The following is a 17,140-nucleotide window of genomic DNA, read 5'->3' on the forward strand; positions in this document are numbered from 1 at the left end:
AACCTGTAACTCACCCCAAAAGCGGGCACTCTCCATTGCCAAAGCCCCGGTGCCAAGCACAGTCCGCCCCCTCGCGCGACCGCAGGCTCTGCGTACTGCGCCGGACTAACCTGACCAGGTCGGTCATGCAGGAGCCCACCACTACCACCGCGGGCACCTCCTCCTGCCACTGCCGGCCGGGTTCCCCAGAGGCGGCCATGGCCCAAAGGGGGTGTTCTCCAACCCAGAGGCTGACCTTTGCCCTTTGCCCAACCCTGTAACCAGAAACGCCGCTTCTACGCTCCCTAACGACGCGGGCCTTCCGGACGCCTCTGCGGGTCGCCCACCTGACTGCCCGAAATAACCCCGCCCCCAACCGCCCCCTGTTCTTCCCGGCACGGTCTCCCTGCACCACCTCTCGTTACAGAGGCCTCCCGATAGTTCCAGACTCCACGCCGCTCGCCACCCACGAGACCCGCGCGGAGGAAAGACCTTTCAGGCACTGCGGGGACGCCTTTCCGAGTGCCCGGCTCGGTGCGTCCGGGGGCGCGCACGCCGCCCGGCTCCCGGGCCGCAGAGGGGGCGGGGCGGGACGTGCGGGGGCGCGCACGCATCCCGCTCGCGGTGCGCGCGCAGGTCGGTGCGTCAGTCGGGGGCGCGCTCGGGTAACCTGTACCCCCACGTAGTCGCCGGTTACCGATCGGACTAAGTTCCAGGTACCTGGACTGGGGCTGGTGCGGGGAGGTTGGATCCCGAGTCGCACAGGTGGCCTGTGCACAGGACCGTGGTTTAAGTATGCCCGGGGCTCGCCGCCTCTTCCTATAGAGAAGGCCCCCGTTCCAGAGATGCCCTGCTCATCCCCATCATGCTGGTCCCCGCAAGGACGAGTCCCCCAAGGCCAGAGGCTGCTCTTTTTGCGTATCTAGCCCGCCCCCTGCTCCCTCAATAACCTCAGACTCCTTTCTCCTGTCCGCCTGATGAGGGGACCATACAGTTTGGGAACAGGGAGAGTATCCCTTTTTAGATGGCCCCTAGAGTGGGGTGGTCATTCTTTGGGTCTGAGCCGAGTTGTTTTTCTTGAATGTTGCCCCTGGAGAAACTGCTTCCCCACTTAACTTCCCTCGTGCGCTGTATGACGTTGAGGTGACGCAGCAGGACGCCACCCCTTTCCGTTCCATGACGTAAGCAGGGCACACGTTTCCGTGTTTGTCATCCCATCTTAATTGCGAGATACTGGACCATGCCTTAGACGTCTTTGTAGTCCCCAGGCTGCCCATCCGAGGACCTTATGTGAACCTGTTCGAGCAGCAGACCCTGTAAAAATTGTATTTCTACATTTTCCTTCTGTAATACCTCAAAATCAGGAAATAAAAATTGCACAACTAGCATTCAGGGGAGGCTGGCTGCTGTAAATTTGTGCCTAGCTGGGATCTATTATAGAACTGTGATGTGTAAAAGCCACTATTGGGGGTGAGCCCCCGTCCATGTCCCTGGCTCAAAAGGATCACACCAAAGAACCATCATCTTTGGCTATTTGGTGACCTATGGTTTTGGAGTATTTCCACTCTGTCTTAGAGAAGTCACTACACTTACGGTTGAAACAGATTTTAACGCTGCAGGAAGTCTTGCACTGTCAAAAAATAGTATTGTAGCTGTTCTGAAACAAAGAAATTCATTCCTTCAGGTGTTAGTTGAAGGTCCTGACAGTTGCTGAATTGGGACGGGTTGTTGTCACCTTAAGTATAGTTTGGCTTTTGGTGCAGGTTTCTTCCCTGTAGCATTTGACTGGTCGATTACTCAGGCCAGCTTTGGCAGCAGGCCAGCTTTGGCAGCAGACCAGCTGTAGTCAAACGTGTTTCTGGTGGTCAAGCAACCATTAGTTCAACTTCATAATTTTTTTCTGTTCCAATTTTATAAGTTGTACACTTAAACAGATGACTTTGATGCCTTTCTCTTTGGTGATTGCAATTATACATGCTTAATGTGAGAGGAGGATGGGTATAGTGGACTTTGAGGGAGATCTGGATTTGAATTCTGATCTTTATTCTTGCTATGTTTGTGACTTTGAAAAAGTTACTTAGACTTGCTGAGCTTTAGTTTTCTTATCTGTGAAATGGGAACAATAATAGAGAACAGGGTTGTTGGGGGGAAGTAAATGAAATTACAGGTAGAGGTGGGTAATATAGTGCCTGATACTCAGTTGATTTTTCAGAATGTGTTGATTCTTTTTCCATTTTTCATAGAAATGAGAGGTAAAAGAATGATAGGTATTATGGGAAAAAAGCATGGAAGAATAATTTTGTAATGTAGGTGAGATCTTTGCTTTTTTTCCAGATGAGTATTTCTGTGTTTTGCATATGATCTAGATAAGCATCCTTTCAAGAACTGTGACATCAGTGGATAGTAATAAGAATGGAAATGTTGCAGAATAGGAAAAAAATAAGCTTCAAAATGATAATATGGGTTAGTATGCTGTTCAAAGGCAAATTACAGAAGTTATCCTTATCTGGTGTAGAGTGGGAATTCTAATACCTGCCTACTGCCCGGGATTGTGATGATCAACTAATAATGTATTTGGAAGCTCTTTGCAAGTGGTAGTGTTATAAAAATGTACAGCATGATTTTTATGATTGATAATACAGGGCATTAGATGTTTATTCTTACTTTGTAGTGACATTGGAATGGTGGAGGGAGGTCATCTGTTAAGTGACTGGAAGAGGAGCTTGTTTTATATTTGCAGAAAGGATGATTTGAGTACTGAAGTATAAAGCTTTTACTGCCTCAAAGGTACTTCTGGGTGTCATCACTATTTAAGGTCATTAAGTTATTTTTTAAAAAATCATTGCTGTCTTTCCCTTTATTACTATCTGAAGTGATTAAAACAGGTACTGGTTTTCAACATTTATTTTGGCAGAGACTTGTAAGTCCTCATATGGTAAAATACATGAAAACTAGGACCAGAACATCATTTCCTTGTAGTTTTAACTTGTAAGAAATTAATTTGCTTTTGATGCAGGATTATCCTTTCAGATTGAGGAAGAAAGTGATTATTTAAATGGACTTATTCACCTCTGAAAGTAGAGGTTTTCATTTAGAAATCTATTTAGAGGAATTCATGCATTCCCTCTCCTAACCCCTTGGGTTTCCAAATAATTTAGATACGCTTTGTTGGTTTTACTTCTGTATTTTCAAGTGTAAGAACTTCTTAGTGCACTTTTAGATCCATGTTAGTTTGTGTTGCTTAATATCCGGCTAAGTGTTTATTTTCATGATTCAATTGTTAAATAGCGTTTTGCTACATATGTTCCTCAGATACATTATCCTCGACCACATTTTTTGAGGGCATGTTGTCTTCTCTCCATACTTCAATATTTCTCTAGTTTTTGTCTCTTTATTCATTTGTTTATTAAAAGATTTTTACTGGGTGCTTAGCGTGTGCCAGGTACTTTTGTTAAACACTAGGGATTCAAGACATAGTCCCTGCAGGGGAGAGATCACAGAGCGGGTAGTTATAACACACTGTGGAGGGAGAGCATATCAGAAGTAAGTAATTTCTTGTAAGTAACAACTGGTAAGCAGATTATGCTTATTCTTGAATTTTATACAGTATTACCAATCAAGTCCTTCTTGTGGGGACACAGAGGGAGTGGTTCCTAACTTAATGGTGTGTACGTGTTGTGTGTTGGGGGAGAGGATTGTTAACAAAGGCTTCTTAATGCCTCCGAGTAGGAAGCTGCCGGTTGTAAGACAGAGCAGGGTAGCTTTAGGTCGTGTGGGGCAGTGTGGCGGTCAGCTTTGGAAAGGAGGAGGGAATTGGATTTGAAAGGTTGCTTCTGTTCCTGAAAAACATTGATTCAGCCTCTGTCCCGAGGAAGTGAGCAACAGGGGGTTGGTTTCTTCTGGAGGGTCATTGGAAGAGGCCGCTGTAAGACAGGAAATGAGGTATTTATTCATGCAAGAGAAACTTCCTTGTGCTGTGCCAGTTTTCAGGAAACCTCTTCTCTCTAGTTCCTCTGAATACTCTGACCACCATTCTTTCCTTCTGCTTTCAGTGGTGATTTGCAAGTCAAGCTAAAATGTCCCCAGAAGTGGCCTTGAACCGAATTTCTCCAATGCTCTCCCCATTCATATCTAGTGTGGTCCGCAATGGAAAAGTGGGACTGGATGCTACGAACTGTTTGAGGATAACTGACTTGAAGTCTGGGTAGGTACCAGAACTACTTCAACTAATGTATCAGACCCAATCCAGCCCTTACCTACTAATAAACTTTTCTCACCAGATTCATAAAAATTGAACACCACAGAAATTCATCAAGTCATGATATTATCACATGATGATGCAGTTGGTTTTGTCCAGATCTTGACATTTTATGTTTCTAGTTGTTTTATTTGTGTTGTGGGCCATTGCTTTATGATCACAATGTTTGTGTCTTTTTTTTTTTTTTTTGGCATGTCTCTTTGTTAACAGTGTGCCATGTGGTTTTTAGCAAGTGTGTTTTTCATTCAATGACTTGTTTTCTTTTTACGTCTGCTGCAATCCAGCATGTACTCTAAGAGTTGGGTTTTGGAATTCTGAATCTGATATCTCTTCTAATAAGAAAATGGGATTGGTAATCTCTCCTAATAAGAAAATTGTAATAGCTAGCCAGAATGAGTCATTTTTCACAATGGGGTTGGAACAGTAGAATCTCACACCTGGGAATATTGCATTAAAAAGCCCCTACTTTTTATTTCAAAATAAATGTAGATTTACAGAAAAAATACAAAATTCTACAGAAAATTAATGTTGCTATAATGCTGTTGATTGTTCTACAAGCCTTGTTTGAATTTTGCCAGTTTTCCCACTCATGTATGTCCTTTTTTAGGTCCAGGATCCAATCCAGGATCCAAACTGAATTTAGCTGTTGCATCTTGGTCTTCTTAACCTGTTACTGTTTCTGTCTTTCTTTGTCTTTTATGATTTTGACACTTTTTTTAAAAAAAGATTTTATTTATTTGTCAGAGAGAGAGAGAGAGAGAGAGCACACACAAGCAGGAGGAGCAGCAGGCCAAGGGAGAAGCAGGGAGCCTGATGCGGGACTCAATCCTAGGACCCTGGGATCATGACCTGAGCCGAAGGCAGGTGCTAAACCAACTGAGCCACCCAGGCATCCCGATTTTGACACTTTTGAAAATAGCACTGGTTAGTTATTTTGTAAAGTGTTGCTCAGTATGGGTTCATCTACTGTTTTCCTTTTATTACAGTGAGAATTGCATTTTTTTCCCTAAGCATACTATAGAATTGATGCTGTATGGTTTTCAGTGCATTAGGTCAGGGAGTATGTGATGTTCATATGTCTGTGACTGGTATGTTAACTCGGACCGCTCAGGTAGGATTGTGTCCACCACGTTTCTCCACTATAGCGTTAGCTCCATCTTCCCTTTGTCATTGGTAAGTATCTTGTGGAGTGATGTCTTGAGGTGGTGCAGATGTTCGCTTCCTCATTGTACTTTTGGCCACAAATTTCAGCGTCCATGGATGGTTCTGGCCTGCAATCATTATTACTGTGGTGCTGATCTAAGTGATTTTCTATTTCCCTTACTCCCCCCCTCACTTGTTAATTTGAATTCTGCTGTAGAGAAGCGTTATCCCTCCTCCCCCAGTCACTTACTTATTCGCTTATTTATTTATGTCAGTGTGAATTTTGAGGTGTTTATTTTAGTCTCTAGGTTATCATCCAAACACTGTGTTCATTTATTTTGTTGCTCAGTTGTTCTAGCTTTGTCATTGGGAGCTCCGTTGAGTTGGTGTTTGTGTCTTTTTGACATATCCCTATCAGTTTTTGAGCACTTTCTTACTAGAAATATGTTGCATTCTTGATTCTCTTTTAGCTTTTCTTTTTAGTTTCTTTTGCCTGCTATAAGTCTTGCTGTTTTTTGACTAAGCTGCAGACTTAGATCTGAGGATATACACTTACTTTCTTCAGTAGTGAGATAAAGAAAACTAAGTCAATTGGATACTTTATTGGAAAATAGGATGCTTTTTAAAAGATCTGGCATTGGGGCACCTGGGTGGCTCATACATTTGGGCATCTGTCTTCGGCTCAGGTCATGATCCCGGGGTCCTGGGATCGAGCCCCACTTCGGGCTCCCTGCTGAGCGGGGGACCTGCTTCTCCCTCTCCTTCTGCCTGCCGCTCCTCCTGCTTGTACTCTCTCTCTAATAAAAAATAAAAAATCTTAAAAAAAAATAAAAGATCTGGCATTATCTTCAATTCAGTCAGTGGGTGGGGGGTTTTTTTGGGGGCAAAAATGTCCTAAAAGTCGATAGTGGGGATGGTTCTACAATTCTGTAAATATATGAAAGGTGACTGGACTGAACTGTGCACCTGTAAGGTTTTTGTGGGGTGTGGATTATAGCTTAGGGAAGCTGTCATCAAAAGAAGCCAAACCCGTGAACCAGGGATGTTTATTGTCCCAAATGGATAGGGCATGGAAATAGGTCTTTCTTCTTTAGTTTGTCACAAACATTTTTTTTTTTTAAGAGATGGCCAGAGGACTGGGACTGGCTTTTGTAAGATGATGTCATCTGAACTTCTTACTCCTTGTATCAGTAATCTGAGAGAACATTTGGGTTCATCAACATGAAGTCACTTTATTTCTTTTCCGCAGACTCCTTCTCCAGTGCTCCCCAATTCCTGAATATTTGGTTGAACATTTAAATGCAAATAGTGGATCTGATGATACATTTGAAATGAATCCACTAGACCTGGCCCGGGCTGGACTAGCTCTGTGAAAAATATTTGAAATGGCATCAGTGGCATTTAGTATTTATGGAATTTACTTTCTTTAGATTTAAAAAAGGAATGCAAATACCTCTACCTACATTAACAAAGTTGCTATGCATAAAATGATGTGAAAAGCCTTATTGATGTAGAGCATTAGTGATGCCTTTTATGTGGTGCTTGTCTGAAAGATTCATGAAAGTTCCTCGGAATCTCATTAACAATTCTTTCTTCAATCCTTCCATCAGGCAAAGTGTGCATTCCTTAAGTTTCTATAGCAAAACAGTGGCGGGGTTTGGGAACAGAATGGCTTCTTCTTAGTGTGTCACTTATTGGCATTTCCCTTTCTTTTAGATCAGCAGGACTCATGGTTACAAGAAATGGGGTGCACATTTGTGAGTTCTGTGAACTGGAAGGGGCATACCCTATAGGGCATAGCATACACAGAACTAGTCTTGTTTCTATATATGGCTACTTGCCCTTGAAGCGATGAGGTGTGTATCTATATTCTAGATCTGGCTCATAGGAGGAGTAGATAGGTAAGAATCTATTCAAAGTAAAATATTTTTTTAAAAAATAGTAACTCATCTTTATTTCTCTAATGGCACCTAAATCTTTGTACCTTATGTACACCTATGTATGTATGTGTGTATGTATGTGTGTGTGTGTGTTTCTAAGCTCCACTGCTAGACTGTCACAATCTTAAGGACAGGGTTCTTATTTATTTTTAGGCCTCCTTAAGGCCCTCTATGGTACCTTTCCCATATAGTGTAGCAAGTAGGGGTTGAATGGGTGAAGAGGTAAGATGTTTTCCTAGAGAAGATGCCTGGTTTGGGGATCATAGTGGTTTGGACTTCTGGCTTGGAAACCTGTTTATTGGTCTGGTGGATTATTGCTTAATCTTTGTTATATATAGTCCTTTAAAATTTCATTTCTTGACAAATGAATTGATATTTTTGAAATTATAGTGAAGTGTATTATAGTATGGGGTTTACTCTTCTAGGTAGAGGGGCCAAATTTTAATTTTAGGGAATTATTCCATGAGGCCACTGACTGTTTATTAGCTTTTTGCTCTGTGTTAATTTGATCACAAGCATGTGCTATTTGTAAGATGCCATATTTTGTCATTTTTAGTGATTTACTAATCTTGAAGCTGTCTACATGTTCAGTGTTCTGGAATGGTGCCTGGCAAATATAAGAGAGGAAAGCAGAGGGCTTACTGCAACCTGTGGTAGCCAAGCCTTATTATCTTTTTTCAGCATATCACAGTGACTCACCCTTACTGGCACATGGCTGTGTTTGGGGCATCTGCTATGACATCTCAGCCGCCCACAACTACCTGTTGCATTTTTTGTTCATGTTCTGAATTTCGTTACTTAATTAAAAATAGATACTCAGTGTACTTGGTTACTAAATAGAACAGTTTTCAAAGATGAGCGCTATAAGCTTTGAAGACTGATCTCCGTTTGCTGGATGGCAGACTGAGGCTTTATTAGCCCTGTGCCTGGAAGGAAGCTGCTGGCCCAGGAGGCAATACTTTAATTTTGAAGATGGGCAACTTTTAACCATTTAGTATCCAGTTGTTCACTGGGCTTTTCCATTTCACTTTTTTTTTCTGTATTCCTTTGTGATCTTTTTCCTTTTCTCCTTGTGCATATCTTTATATTTTATGTATTCATTATATAAAAATATATTCCTAAACCATATATAGTATTATATTGCATGTTTAAGAAGTTTCTACAAATGGTGTCATCATATATATATATTCTTCTGCAGCTTCTTTTGCTTAGTAGGAAGTTCTTGAGATTTACTTACGTTAATACTTATGGTTCAAGTTTTTTGGTTTGCACTGCTATATCATATTCCGTTGTATGACTGCGCCTCCAATTTTTTATTCACTCTCCCACTGATTGACTTATATGTTGTTTTAAATTTCTTTTGACAAAGAATGCCATAATGAACATTCTCTCACCTTTGTGCAAGAAGATATACACATGAGAATATTTTCTGGGGCATGGGTTTTTGAACTGGGTGTGTTTACCCATTAGTGGTTATAAAATCTATTGAATGAGTCACTCCAACATTTAAAAAATGAATGAGAATAGAATGGAAACTACCAGAATGTGTCACACATAATAAGAATAAGCACTGTTTTGTGAATTTTGCTTTCAGTTAAATAAGTATGTGTGTACTGGGTTAAAATGTAAAATATGTGTGTCATGAAAAAAAATGTTTGAAAGCAAAAAAAAAAAATATTTGAAAGCTATTCCTCTAGGGTATATTCCTAGGAATAAAATTGCTGGCTCTTAAGGTATATGCATTTTCTATTTTATTAGATATTGCCACATTTTATCAGTTTCCTTCCACCAGAACTGAATGAGGGTTCGCATTGTTCTGTAGCCTTCACAATACTCTGCGTTGTTGTCAGACTTAAATTTTTGCCAAGTTGATGGGTGTGAAATGGTATCTCATTATGTTTTTAATTTGTATTTCCCTGATTACTAGTATAGTGAAGAATCTTTTCAAATCTTTATTGCCAGTTTAGATTTCTTCTTTTAGGAATATCCTTTGCCCATCTTTTAAGAGGGTTGTTTGTAGTTTTGTATAGATTTTAAATCATTCTTTACATATTTTGGAAACTAATCATTTAGCAGTTATATGTATTACAAATATCTGCATTCAGTTTGTGGCTTATATTCTTAATTTGATGCTATTGATGTCCAGAAGTTTTAATTTTAATGAAGACAAATGCATCAGTGTTTTCCTTTTTAGATTTGTGTCACATGTGTGTGTGAGAGAAAGAGACAGGGAGCATTTCAAAAAATTCTGTCATACTCAAAAGTCATATATTTTCCTTTAAGAATTTTAAAGTTTTTCTTTTTTGGTCTTCGAATAGAAATTTATTTTTTTCTATAAAATAGTTGTGAGATAAGGACATAGTTTTTTTCTTCAAACAGATTCGTTGTCCCAGCATCATTTATTGAAAAGGTCATCCTTTGCCTGTGGATCTGCAATCCTACCTCTCTTATGATGTCAAGTTTACATCGTACATGGATCTGTTTCTAGGCTTTCTGTCCTGATCTGTCAGCCTCATTGTCCTTATGCCAGTTGCACACTGTCTTAACTATTGCAACTTTATAGTATGTCATAATATCTGGTAGGAAAATTCTCATCTATCTTGTTCTAATTCTTTTTTTTTTTTTTTAAGATTTTATTTATTTATTTGAGAGAGAGAGTGAGAGAGCACAAGAGGGGGGAGTGGGAGAGGGAGAAGCAGACTACCTGCTGAGCAGGTAGCCCGATGCGGGACTCAATACCGGGACTCCAGGATCATGACCTGAGCCGAAGGCAGTCACTTAACCAACTGAGCCACCCAGGTGCCCTATCTTGTTCTAATTCTTAAAAATTGTCTTGCTTAGCCATATATCGTAGGTACTTTTTGATAACCTCATTTAAATAGTCACATGCCATTCTCTTAGGACATCCCAAAATTCAGTTAACAAAAATTCTTCTTTTTAACTCATTGAGAAAAGGAAATGAAGGGAAACTGACCTGGTGAAGGACTAATTGAGAATTAATGGTCAGGAAAGCTCTCTGAGGAAATGACATTTAAGTTGAATCATGAAAGATGAGAGTAATCCAATGTGAAGAGCTGGGGAAGTTGTTGTAAAAAGGGAATACGATGTGTAAAGGCAGGAGAAAGCTTCGCATGTTCAAGGATCTACAAGGCCACTGAGTGTTTGAATGTAGTGAGAGGGAAATGAGATGAAATTTTAAAGATAGTCAGGGGCCAGAATATGTAGAGCCTAGTGGGCTATATTAGGAAACTTGGGTTTTATTCTGGGTAGAATGAGGAGTGAGTGAGGAGCAGAGTGACATGATCTAATTTGTATTAAAAACAAATCATTGGTTGTTACATAGAAAGAGGCTTGTGCAGGATAAGGTAGACCAGTTAGCTGTCCATTTGTACACTAGATCAGGTGACAGATGATGGAGTCTTAGAATATGGTGGTGGTGATGGAGATGGAAGGAGGTGAATAGATAAACTAGTTAGAAGGTAAAAACATGAGGATGTTGAATTTGGGATTTGAGAGAGAATCAAGAATGAATTCTTCCTTCTTAATTTGAGCAAGTGGGTAAGATTGGTGGAGGAACTGCTTTAATTTGGTTTGATTGTTGTCTGCGTCTGCCATGCAGTTATCATTGTAGCTTTCCTCTTGCCTCTTTCCTGTGTTGAATTTCATGTCTTTCTTGTTTTTCCCTCTTGCTTTGTTGGAGCATGCACTCTAGTAGCATCCCGAGAGAGAGAGGAGGAGGTTTATTCTTTGAGTTCCTGAAAGTCTGAAATGTGTTTATTCTGCTTTTAAACTTGATTGATAATTTGGGCAGGTATAGAAGTCTAGGTTGCAGATTATCTTCCCCTCAGATTTGAAAGGCCTTGGTCTGTCATATTGGGGACCCTCAACACACATATTGTTGTAGTTTCATGGATGCAGTGTCTTCTCTGCGAGGATATTAATTATTGTTTGTTTTTAAAATTGAGGTACAATTGACTGTAGTTTTAAAAAACATTTTTTTCTGTACCTTGTATTATCTCTGTTTTGCTCTCTGTCTTTAGTGTTGGTGGCTTTCCTCAAACTGATGATTCTTGGTTGTCCATGTCTATTTAGGAGGGAGAATGTAAAATGTGAATTTGAAGCTTTTTATGCATAGGTGGACTTCTCAACTACTGAGCTTCACTGTGGTGGGATCACGTAGCAACTTATCTCTTTATTAGGTGATTGCCAGATTCATTACCTGGAGATCTTTTCTCTGGGGCTATAAAAAATAGAAGTGTCTATATGGATGCATACATTCCTGTGTGTCAGCAAAATTCTAACTATTGGGCCAGAGTATGTAAATTTTAAGATTTCTGATGTATTTGGTGTATTCTTCTCAGGTCTGGTCTCCTTGAGAGAGACTGGCCCAAATAGCCAGCTGCCCCAGCTGCCCCAGCTCTGTTCGGCCCCACAACCAACCTATCAGCTGAATGCAGCTGCACGCATGAACCAATGAGAGGCCAGCAGAACTGACCAGAATGATGAGAAATAATGAATTTTCTTAAGCCACTAATGTTGGGGTAGTTGGTTATGCAGCAATAGATAATTGATAAGGTAACATATATTCATGTTACCTGTATATTTTGAAGGCTGTCCACATTAGTACAATAGAGCTGCTGCCTCCTTTTGAATGCTTGCATAATATTCCAGTATAAGAATGCACTATAATTTAATCAGTTCTCATTGAGAGATGTTCATTTGTGTCTGCCTGTTGTTATAACATGAGGTTGTAAAGAATCTCCTTTTACATTTGTCTTTGATATGCCAAAATGTTTACTTTTTATGTTGTCATCAAATCGATTTCCCTCATGGGTTCTTTTAACATTTTGCAAAATTAATGCCTTTTCCACTGAGACACCTGTTTTCTTCTGAGACACCTATGCTTTCTTCTGTAGTTTTATTGTTCCTTGAAATTAATCTGGAATTTATTTTGGTGTATGATATGATGTAGGAATGGGATATTATTTTTTCTAAGTAATCTTCTGGTTGTCCTAGCACTATTTATAAAATAAATCCTTTACTTATTCACTATTTTGAAATGCCATCTTACACGCTAAATTCTCATATTTATTTCTGACTTTATTTTCAGTGATCTGTATTTGCTTTGGGCAATTATATAGCTTTTCAATTATTATAGCTTTATAGTATGTTTGAATACTCATAAACTTACCTGCTGGGGGTTTGATTGGCATTGGATAAAACCTTTTTTGTTTGGAGAAAATGGACCTCTTTTACAACAGGGGTTAGCAAACTTTCTGTGGGATCAGATAGTGTTTTAGGCACGTGAGTCTCATGGTCTATGTCGCAACTGTTCAGCTGTTGTAGCATGGAATCTGTGACAATACACAAAGGAGTAAGTGTGGCTGTGTTCCAATGAAACTTGATTTACAAAAAGAAGCAAGTGGCCCTTGGATTGTAGTTTTATGATATTGAGTATACTTGCTTTATAGTATTGATACCTCTTCAGGAGTATGGTCAGTCTGTCCTATTTATGCCCACTTTTATGTTTGTAAATAAAGGTTTGTGTTTTCTTCATTTTGTTCCTGCACATTGACTGTTCACTTTCTTCCTAGGTGGCTTATTCTTCAGCTGCTTTCATGTAGAAATTTTTAGTGGTTTACTGGCAAAGATGAGAGCTAATATAAAAGGTAGATTGAAGTAGAAGGAGAAGATGTATTAGAAAATTTAATAAATCAATAATCTCTTATCCAAATCCCGAAGAATATTTAAGAAGAGTTCAAAGAAAGTTCAAAGAAAGGAAAAATAGAACCAGAAGAGCTAACACAATGCTAGAGGAAGGGGCTGGGGTGCACAAGCCAGAAGTCAGGTTGGACAAAGGATGGAACCCAGTGAGCCATCTTTAGAGGTGTGGGATGGCAGCATAATATAGTGGTAAGCATGTAGGTTTTTTAGTCAATGAGGTCTGAGTTTGAATCCTGATTTTGCCACTTTATTAAGTGACATTATTAATGATCTTTGGCAAGTTACATACCTTTTCTGTGACTCAGTTTTCTCTTAATTTGGGATGATATTAATAATTGTCTTATTGAGTCGTTATGGGGATGAAATGATGTAACTCAATATAAAGCACTTAGAATATTTGGTCACGGTGCTCAATAAATGGCAGCTATTTTTATCTATAATAATAACAGTGCTATTATTATCATATTAAATGTTATATATATTACACATGTTATATATATTATTATTTATTGTATTGTTGTTAGGCAGCTGGTAGAATCACTTTGGCATTTCAGAATCAGGGACTCTGTAAAGAGTGAGTGTCCATGCAGGCAGTATAAAGGAGCTGTCTAAATAAGACTCAGGCAAGCAGAGCAATATAAGAGGTCACACGTGTGTAACAAAAGTCAGAAATCGTGGAGCAGAAAAGGACAGGAGAGCCAGAGACTTCTGTTTCTAGAGTAACTTTCTATCCTTGTTCATTGCTTTTTGGAGGCAGAAAAAATATCAGTGTGGCTAATTTAGACGATGCAGGTGGATCTACTTTGAAATATTTGGTTAGGTTGAAGAATGAATGGGCTTGGAGATGGCAACTTCTTTTTTTTAACAGACAGAACCTGTTTTCAATAGTTATTAGAGATGGAACTTTGGCTTTCTTGAGCAGAGACATGCAACAGTTCTCAACAGAGGGTTGAAGAAGCTGCCTGCCAACACCTCGTAAGATGGGGACTAAAGTGGGGAGCTCTGTTGGAGGGTGGAGAGCTAGTGTGGGCAGTGGATGGGTGGGGTTGTGAGTGTTAAGGCCAGAATTTTGGCTAGGGCTCAGGGTGCTAGGGCACCAGGGCTAGGGCTAGGCACAAGGGCATCTAGAAACACAGTAAACAGTGCACAGTGTTGATATTTTGAGCACTATTACCTTGTCCAGGTTATGCTCCAGGAAGTACTTCTTGTTTTTCTTTTTTTTTTTTAACTCCGAGAAATACAAGTTGTGCTGCTCCTCATGTTCCAGCCCATAGTCTTGTCTTCCCTTCGATCTTTAACTTGGGTAGCTGCCTGTCCAGCCGCCTTCTGATTACAGTAGTATAATACAGTAATGTAAATAATGTTAATTAAACAGTTAATGGGTCTCTTAATATTTCAGAGGGCTTTCACTTATTTTGTATTTAGGGTTTTTTGGGGAAAAAGTCAAAGGGATGGTATTGGCCTTGGCCCAGTAAACTTTGAAAATCATTGACCTTAGGAACTTGTGCTAGGATTCCACAGTCTTCCCACAGAGACTAGAGTGGTGAATGCTGGGAGAACTCTGGCTCTGGAGTTGTAGATGGTTATGAACCTGGTGCTTTTCATGCCCTGCAGTGACTTCCTTTGGAATGGAATTTGGGGTAGGGGAAGAAGTGAAGGGAAGTAGCCAGTCTAATGTATAAAGGAAAGGAGGTAGAAGATTCATTTAATCTATTCCTAGCTCTACTTTGTACTATTCAAGGGAACAAAAAATCACTCTTACTGTTATCTTTTGTGTCCTCTGTTCTGTGCAATTTTAAGGTGGTATTTTTTGATGGTTTCTGTTTCATTAAAATGACAAATTTGCAGAGTTCTTTATTAATTAGAAGATGAGCGGGGCTCTTTTAGTTTGTGTGAATAGGCACATGTTAATAAGTTTATCTCAAGACTGCAAATTAACTAGTCCTGTGCTCTCACTTACGTGTTAAAGGATCCTTATGCCCATGTAGACAGCCCTCTTTTTAACTTCCATGATGCTTGAATAATCTTGCTTTCTGGTGCCATATTCTTCAGAAATAATTTTGTAACTTTCCTTTCAGGGCCACGTTTCCTGAGTAATGTGGTTATCTTTCTAATGGCATGTGATGAAAGTTGTTTTTCCTGTTGACCTTGCTTCTCTTGACTTTTTGAAAAATGTATCCTTTTTGTTTTCTGAAACAGTTTTCATCTTAACCTTTGCTCTTGCCAATTTATTGATAAGAGCTCTTGAGTCAAGTGGAACTTTTGGAGAATGTTTTGAAGTTCTACCGTGAAGTGGGTACAATGCCCTCACAATCATCGTTTTTTCCGTCTATGGACTCCTTAGACTCTTTTTATCTAAAAAACATCATGTTTAAAATTTTGTGGTTCAGTAAATTCTTAACATGCAGATTCAGTTTGGGGCTTAGCACATACTTTCCTTGTAGTGTGGTAAAACACACATACTATTTACCATTTGCACCGTTTTTGAGTGTCCAGTTCAGTGGCGCTGAGTTCATGCCCATTGTGCAGCCATTACCACCATTCATCTCTAGAACCTTTTTAATCTTGCAAAACAGAAACTCTGTGCCCATTAAATAATAACTCCCAATTCCTCCCTTCACCCACCCCTGGAAATCACTATTTTATTTCCTGTCTATGAATCTGACTACTTTAAATACCTTGTATAAGCGGAATTATGCAGTATTTGTTCCTTTATGACTGGCTTATTTCACTTAGCATGAAGTCTCCAAGGTTTTTCCATGTCATAGCATATGTCAACATTTCCTTCCTTTTTAAGCTTAGCTGAATAATATTCCATTGTATGTATAGACCACATTTTGTTTATCCATTTACCCGTCGATGCACTCTTGGATTGCTTGCACTGTTTGACTATTGTGAATAATGTTGCTGCTATAAACATAGGCATCCAGATATCTGTTGGAGGCCCTGTTTTCAGTTCTTTGGGGGATATACCCAGAAGGGGAATTGCTGGATCATATGGTAATTCTCTGTTTAGTTTTTTGAGGAATCACCATATCATTTTCCTCAGGGGCTGCATCATTTTATATTGCCACCAGCAATGCACAAGGGTTCCAGATTTTCCACATCCTCACCAACATTATTTGGTTTTTAAACGTTTTCTTTGCTTTTAAATAAAAAAAAAACTGTAGTCATCCTAGTGGGTGTGAAGTGGTATATCATTGTGGTTTTGCATTTCCCTAATGACCAGTGGCATTGAGCAGCTCTTCAAGTGCTTAGTGGCCATTTGCATGTCTGCTTTGGAGAAATAGCTGTTCAAGTCCTTTGCCCATTTTTGAACTGTGTTGTTGTTGGTAGTGAGTTGTAGGAGTTCTTTATATATTCTGGATAACCAATTCCTTAAGCGTTTGCCTTCTTATCCCTTTCCATGGGTTGCCTTTTTATTCTGTTGATGATATCTTTGATGCACAATGTTTTTACTTTTGATAAAGTCCAGCTTATTAATTTTGCTTCTGTTGCCTATCCCTTTGGTGTCATATCCAAGAAATTATTGCCAAATCCAATGTCTTAAAGCTTTCCCCTTATGTTTTATTCTAAGAGCTTATCATTTTTGCTCTTACGATTAGGTCTTTGATTCATTTTGAATTTTTAATTCAAAGTTTTTATGTATGGTTTAGGGGTCCAAGTTCTTTTTTTTTTGCATGTGAATATTCAGTTTTCACAACACTATTTGTTGGAAAAGACAGTCTTTCCCTCTATTAAATGGTTTTGGCACTGTTGAAATTATTTGACCATATATTTGAGGGTCCATTTCTAGGCTATTTCTCATATAGTTGGTCTATATGTCTGTCTTTATGCCAGTACTGCAGTCTTTTGATTACAGTAGCTTTTTAGTTAAGTTTTGAAATTGGGAAATGTGAGACCTTCAAGGTCGTTCTTCTTTTGCCAGATTGTTTTGGCTATTCAGGATCCCTTGAGCTTCCATAATAATTTTAGGATGGCCTTTTCTATTTCTGCAAAGATTGTTGTTGAGATTTTGATGGGAATTGCTTTGAATCCTTAGATTGCTTTGGGTGGTATTAACATTTGAACAGTATTAAGTCATCAGTGAACACAG

The 17,140-nt window shown here is 39.5% G+C and overlaps 2 protein-coding genes across 15 annotated transcripts in view; one reads left to right on the plus strand and one right to left on the minus strand.

The window, feature by feature from the left end:
• Nucleotides 1-1,056, minus strand: part of RBKS (ribokinase) — an 89,331-nt gene extending 88,275 nt beyond the window's left edge. Inside the window, exon 1 of one of the 7 annotated variants that reach the window (XM_064572033.1) lies at nt 15-364. In XM_064572033.1, coding sequence (XP_064428103.1) covers nt 15-199 — 185 coding nt within the window. In that variant the 5' untranslated portion in view covers nt 200-364. Of the gene's footprint in view, nt 1-14; nt 366-394; nt 417-471; nt 525-699 lie in introns of those variants that run through there. The other 6 variants (XM_064572035.1, XM_054509670.2, XM_064572036.1 and 3 more) reach the window with 6 other exon arrangements.
• The window catches only part of BABAM2 (BRISC and BRCA1 A complex member 2), a 400,157-nt gene continuing 383,404 nt past the window's right edge, over nt 388-17,140 (plus strand). For 5 of the 8 annotated variants that reach the window (XM_064572013.1, XM_045884328.3, XM_064572018.1 and 2 more), the window contains exons 1-2: nt 543-695; nt 4,032-4,183. In XM_064572013.1, the coding sequence (XP_064428083.1) occupies nt 4,056-4,183 (128 nt within the window). In that variant the 5' untranslated portion in view covers nt 543-695; nt 4,032-4,055. Of the gene's footprint in view, nt 514-541; nt 696-4,031; nt 4,184-17,140 lie in introns of those variants that run through there. The other 3 variants (XR_010405476.1, XM_064572016.1, XM_064572014.1) reach the window with 2 other exon arrangements.

Source organism: Mirounga angustirostris, unplaced genomic scaffold, assembly GCF_029215605.1.
Source record: "Mirounga angustirostris isolate CCGP_5_RB_7025 unplaced genomic scaffold, mMirAng1.0.hap1 SCAF_10, whole genome shotgun sequence".
NCBI classification, from domain to species: domain Eukaryota; kingdom Metazoa; phylum Chordata; class Mammalia; order Carnivora; family Phocidae; genus Mirounga; species Mirounga angustirostris.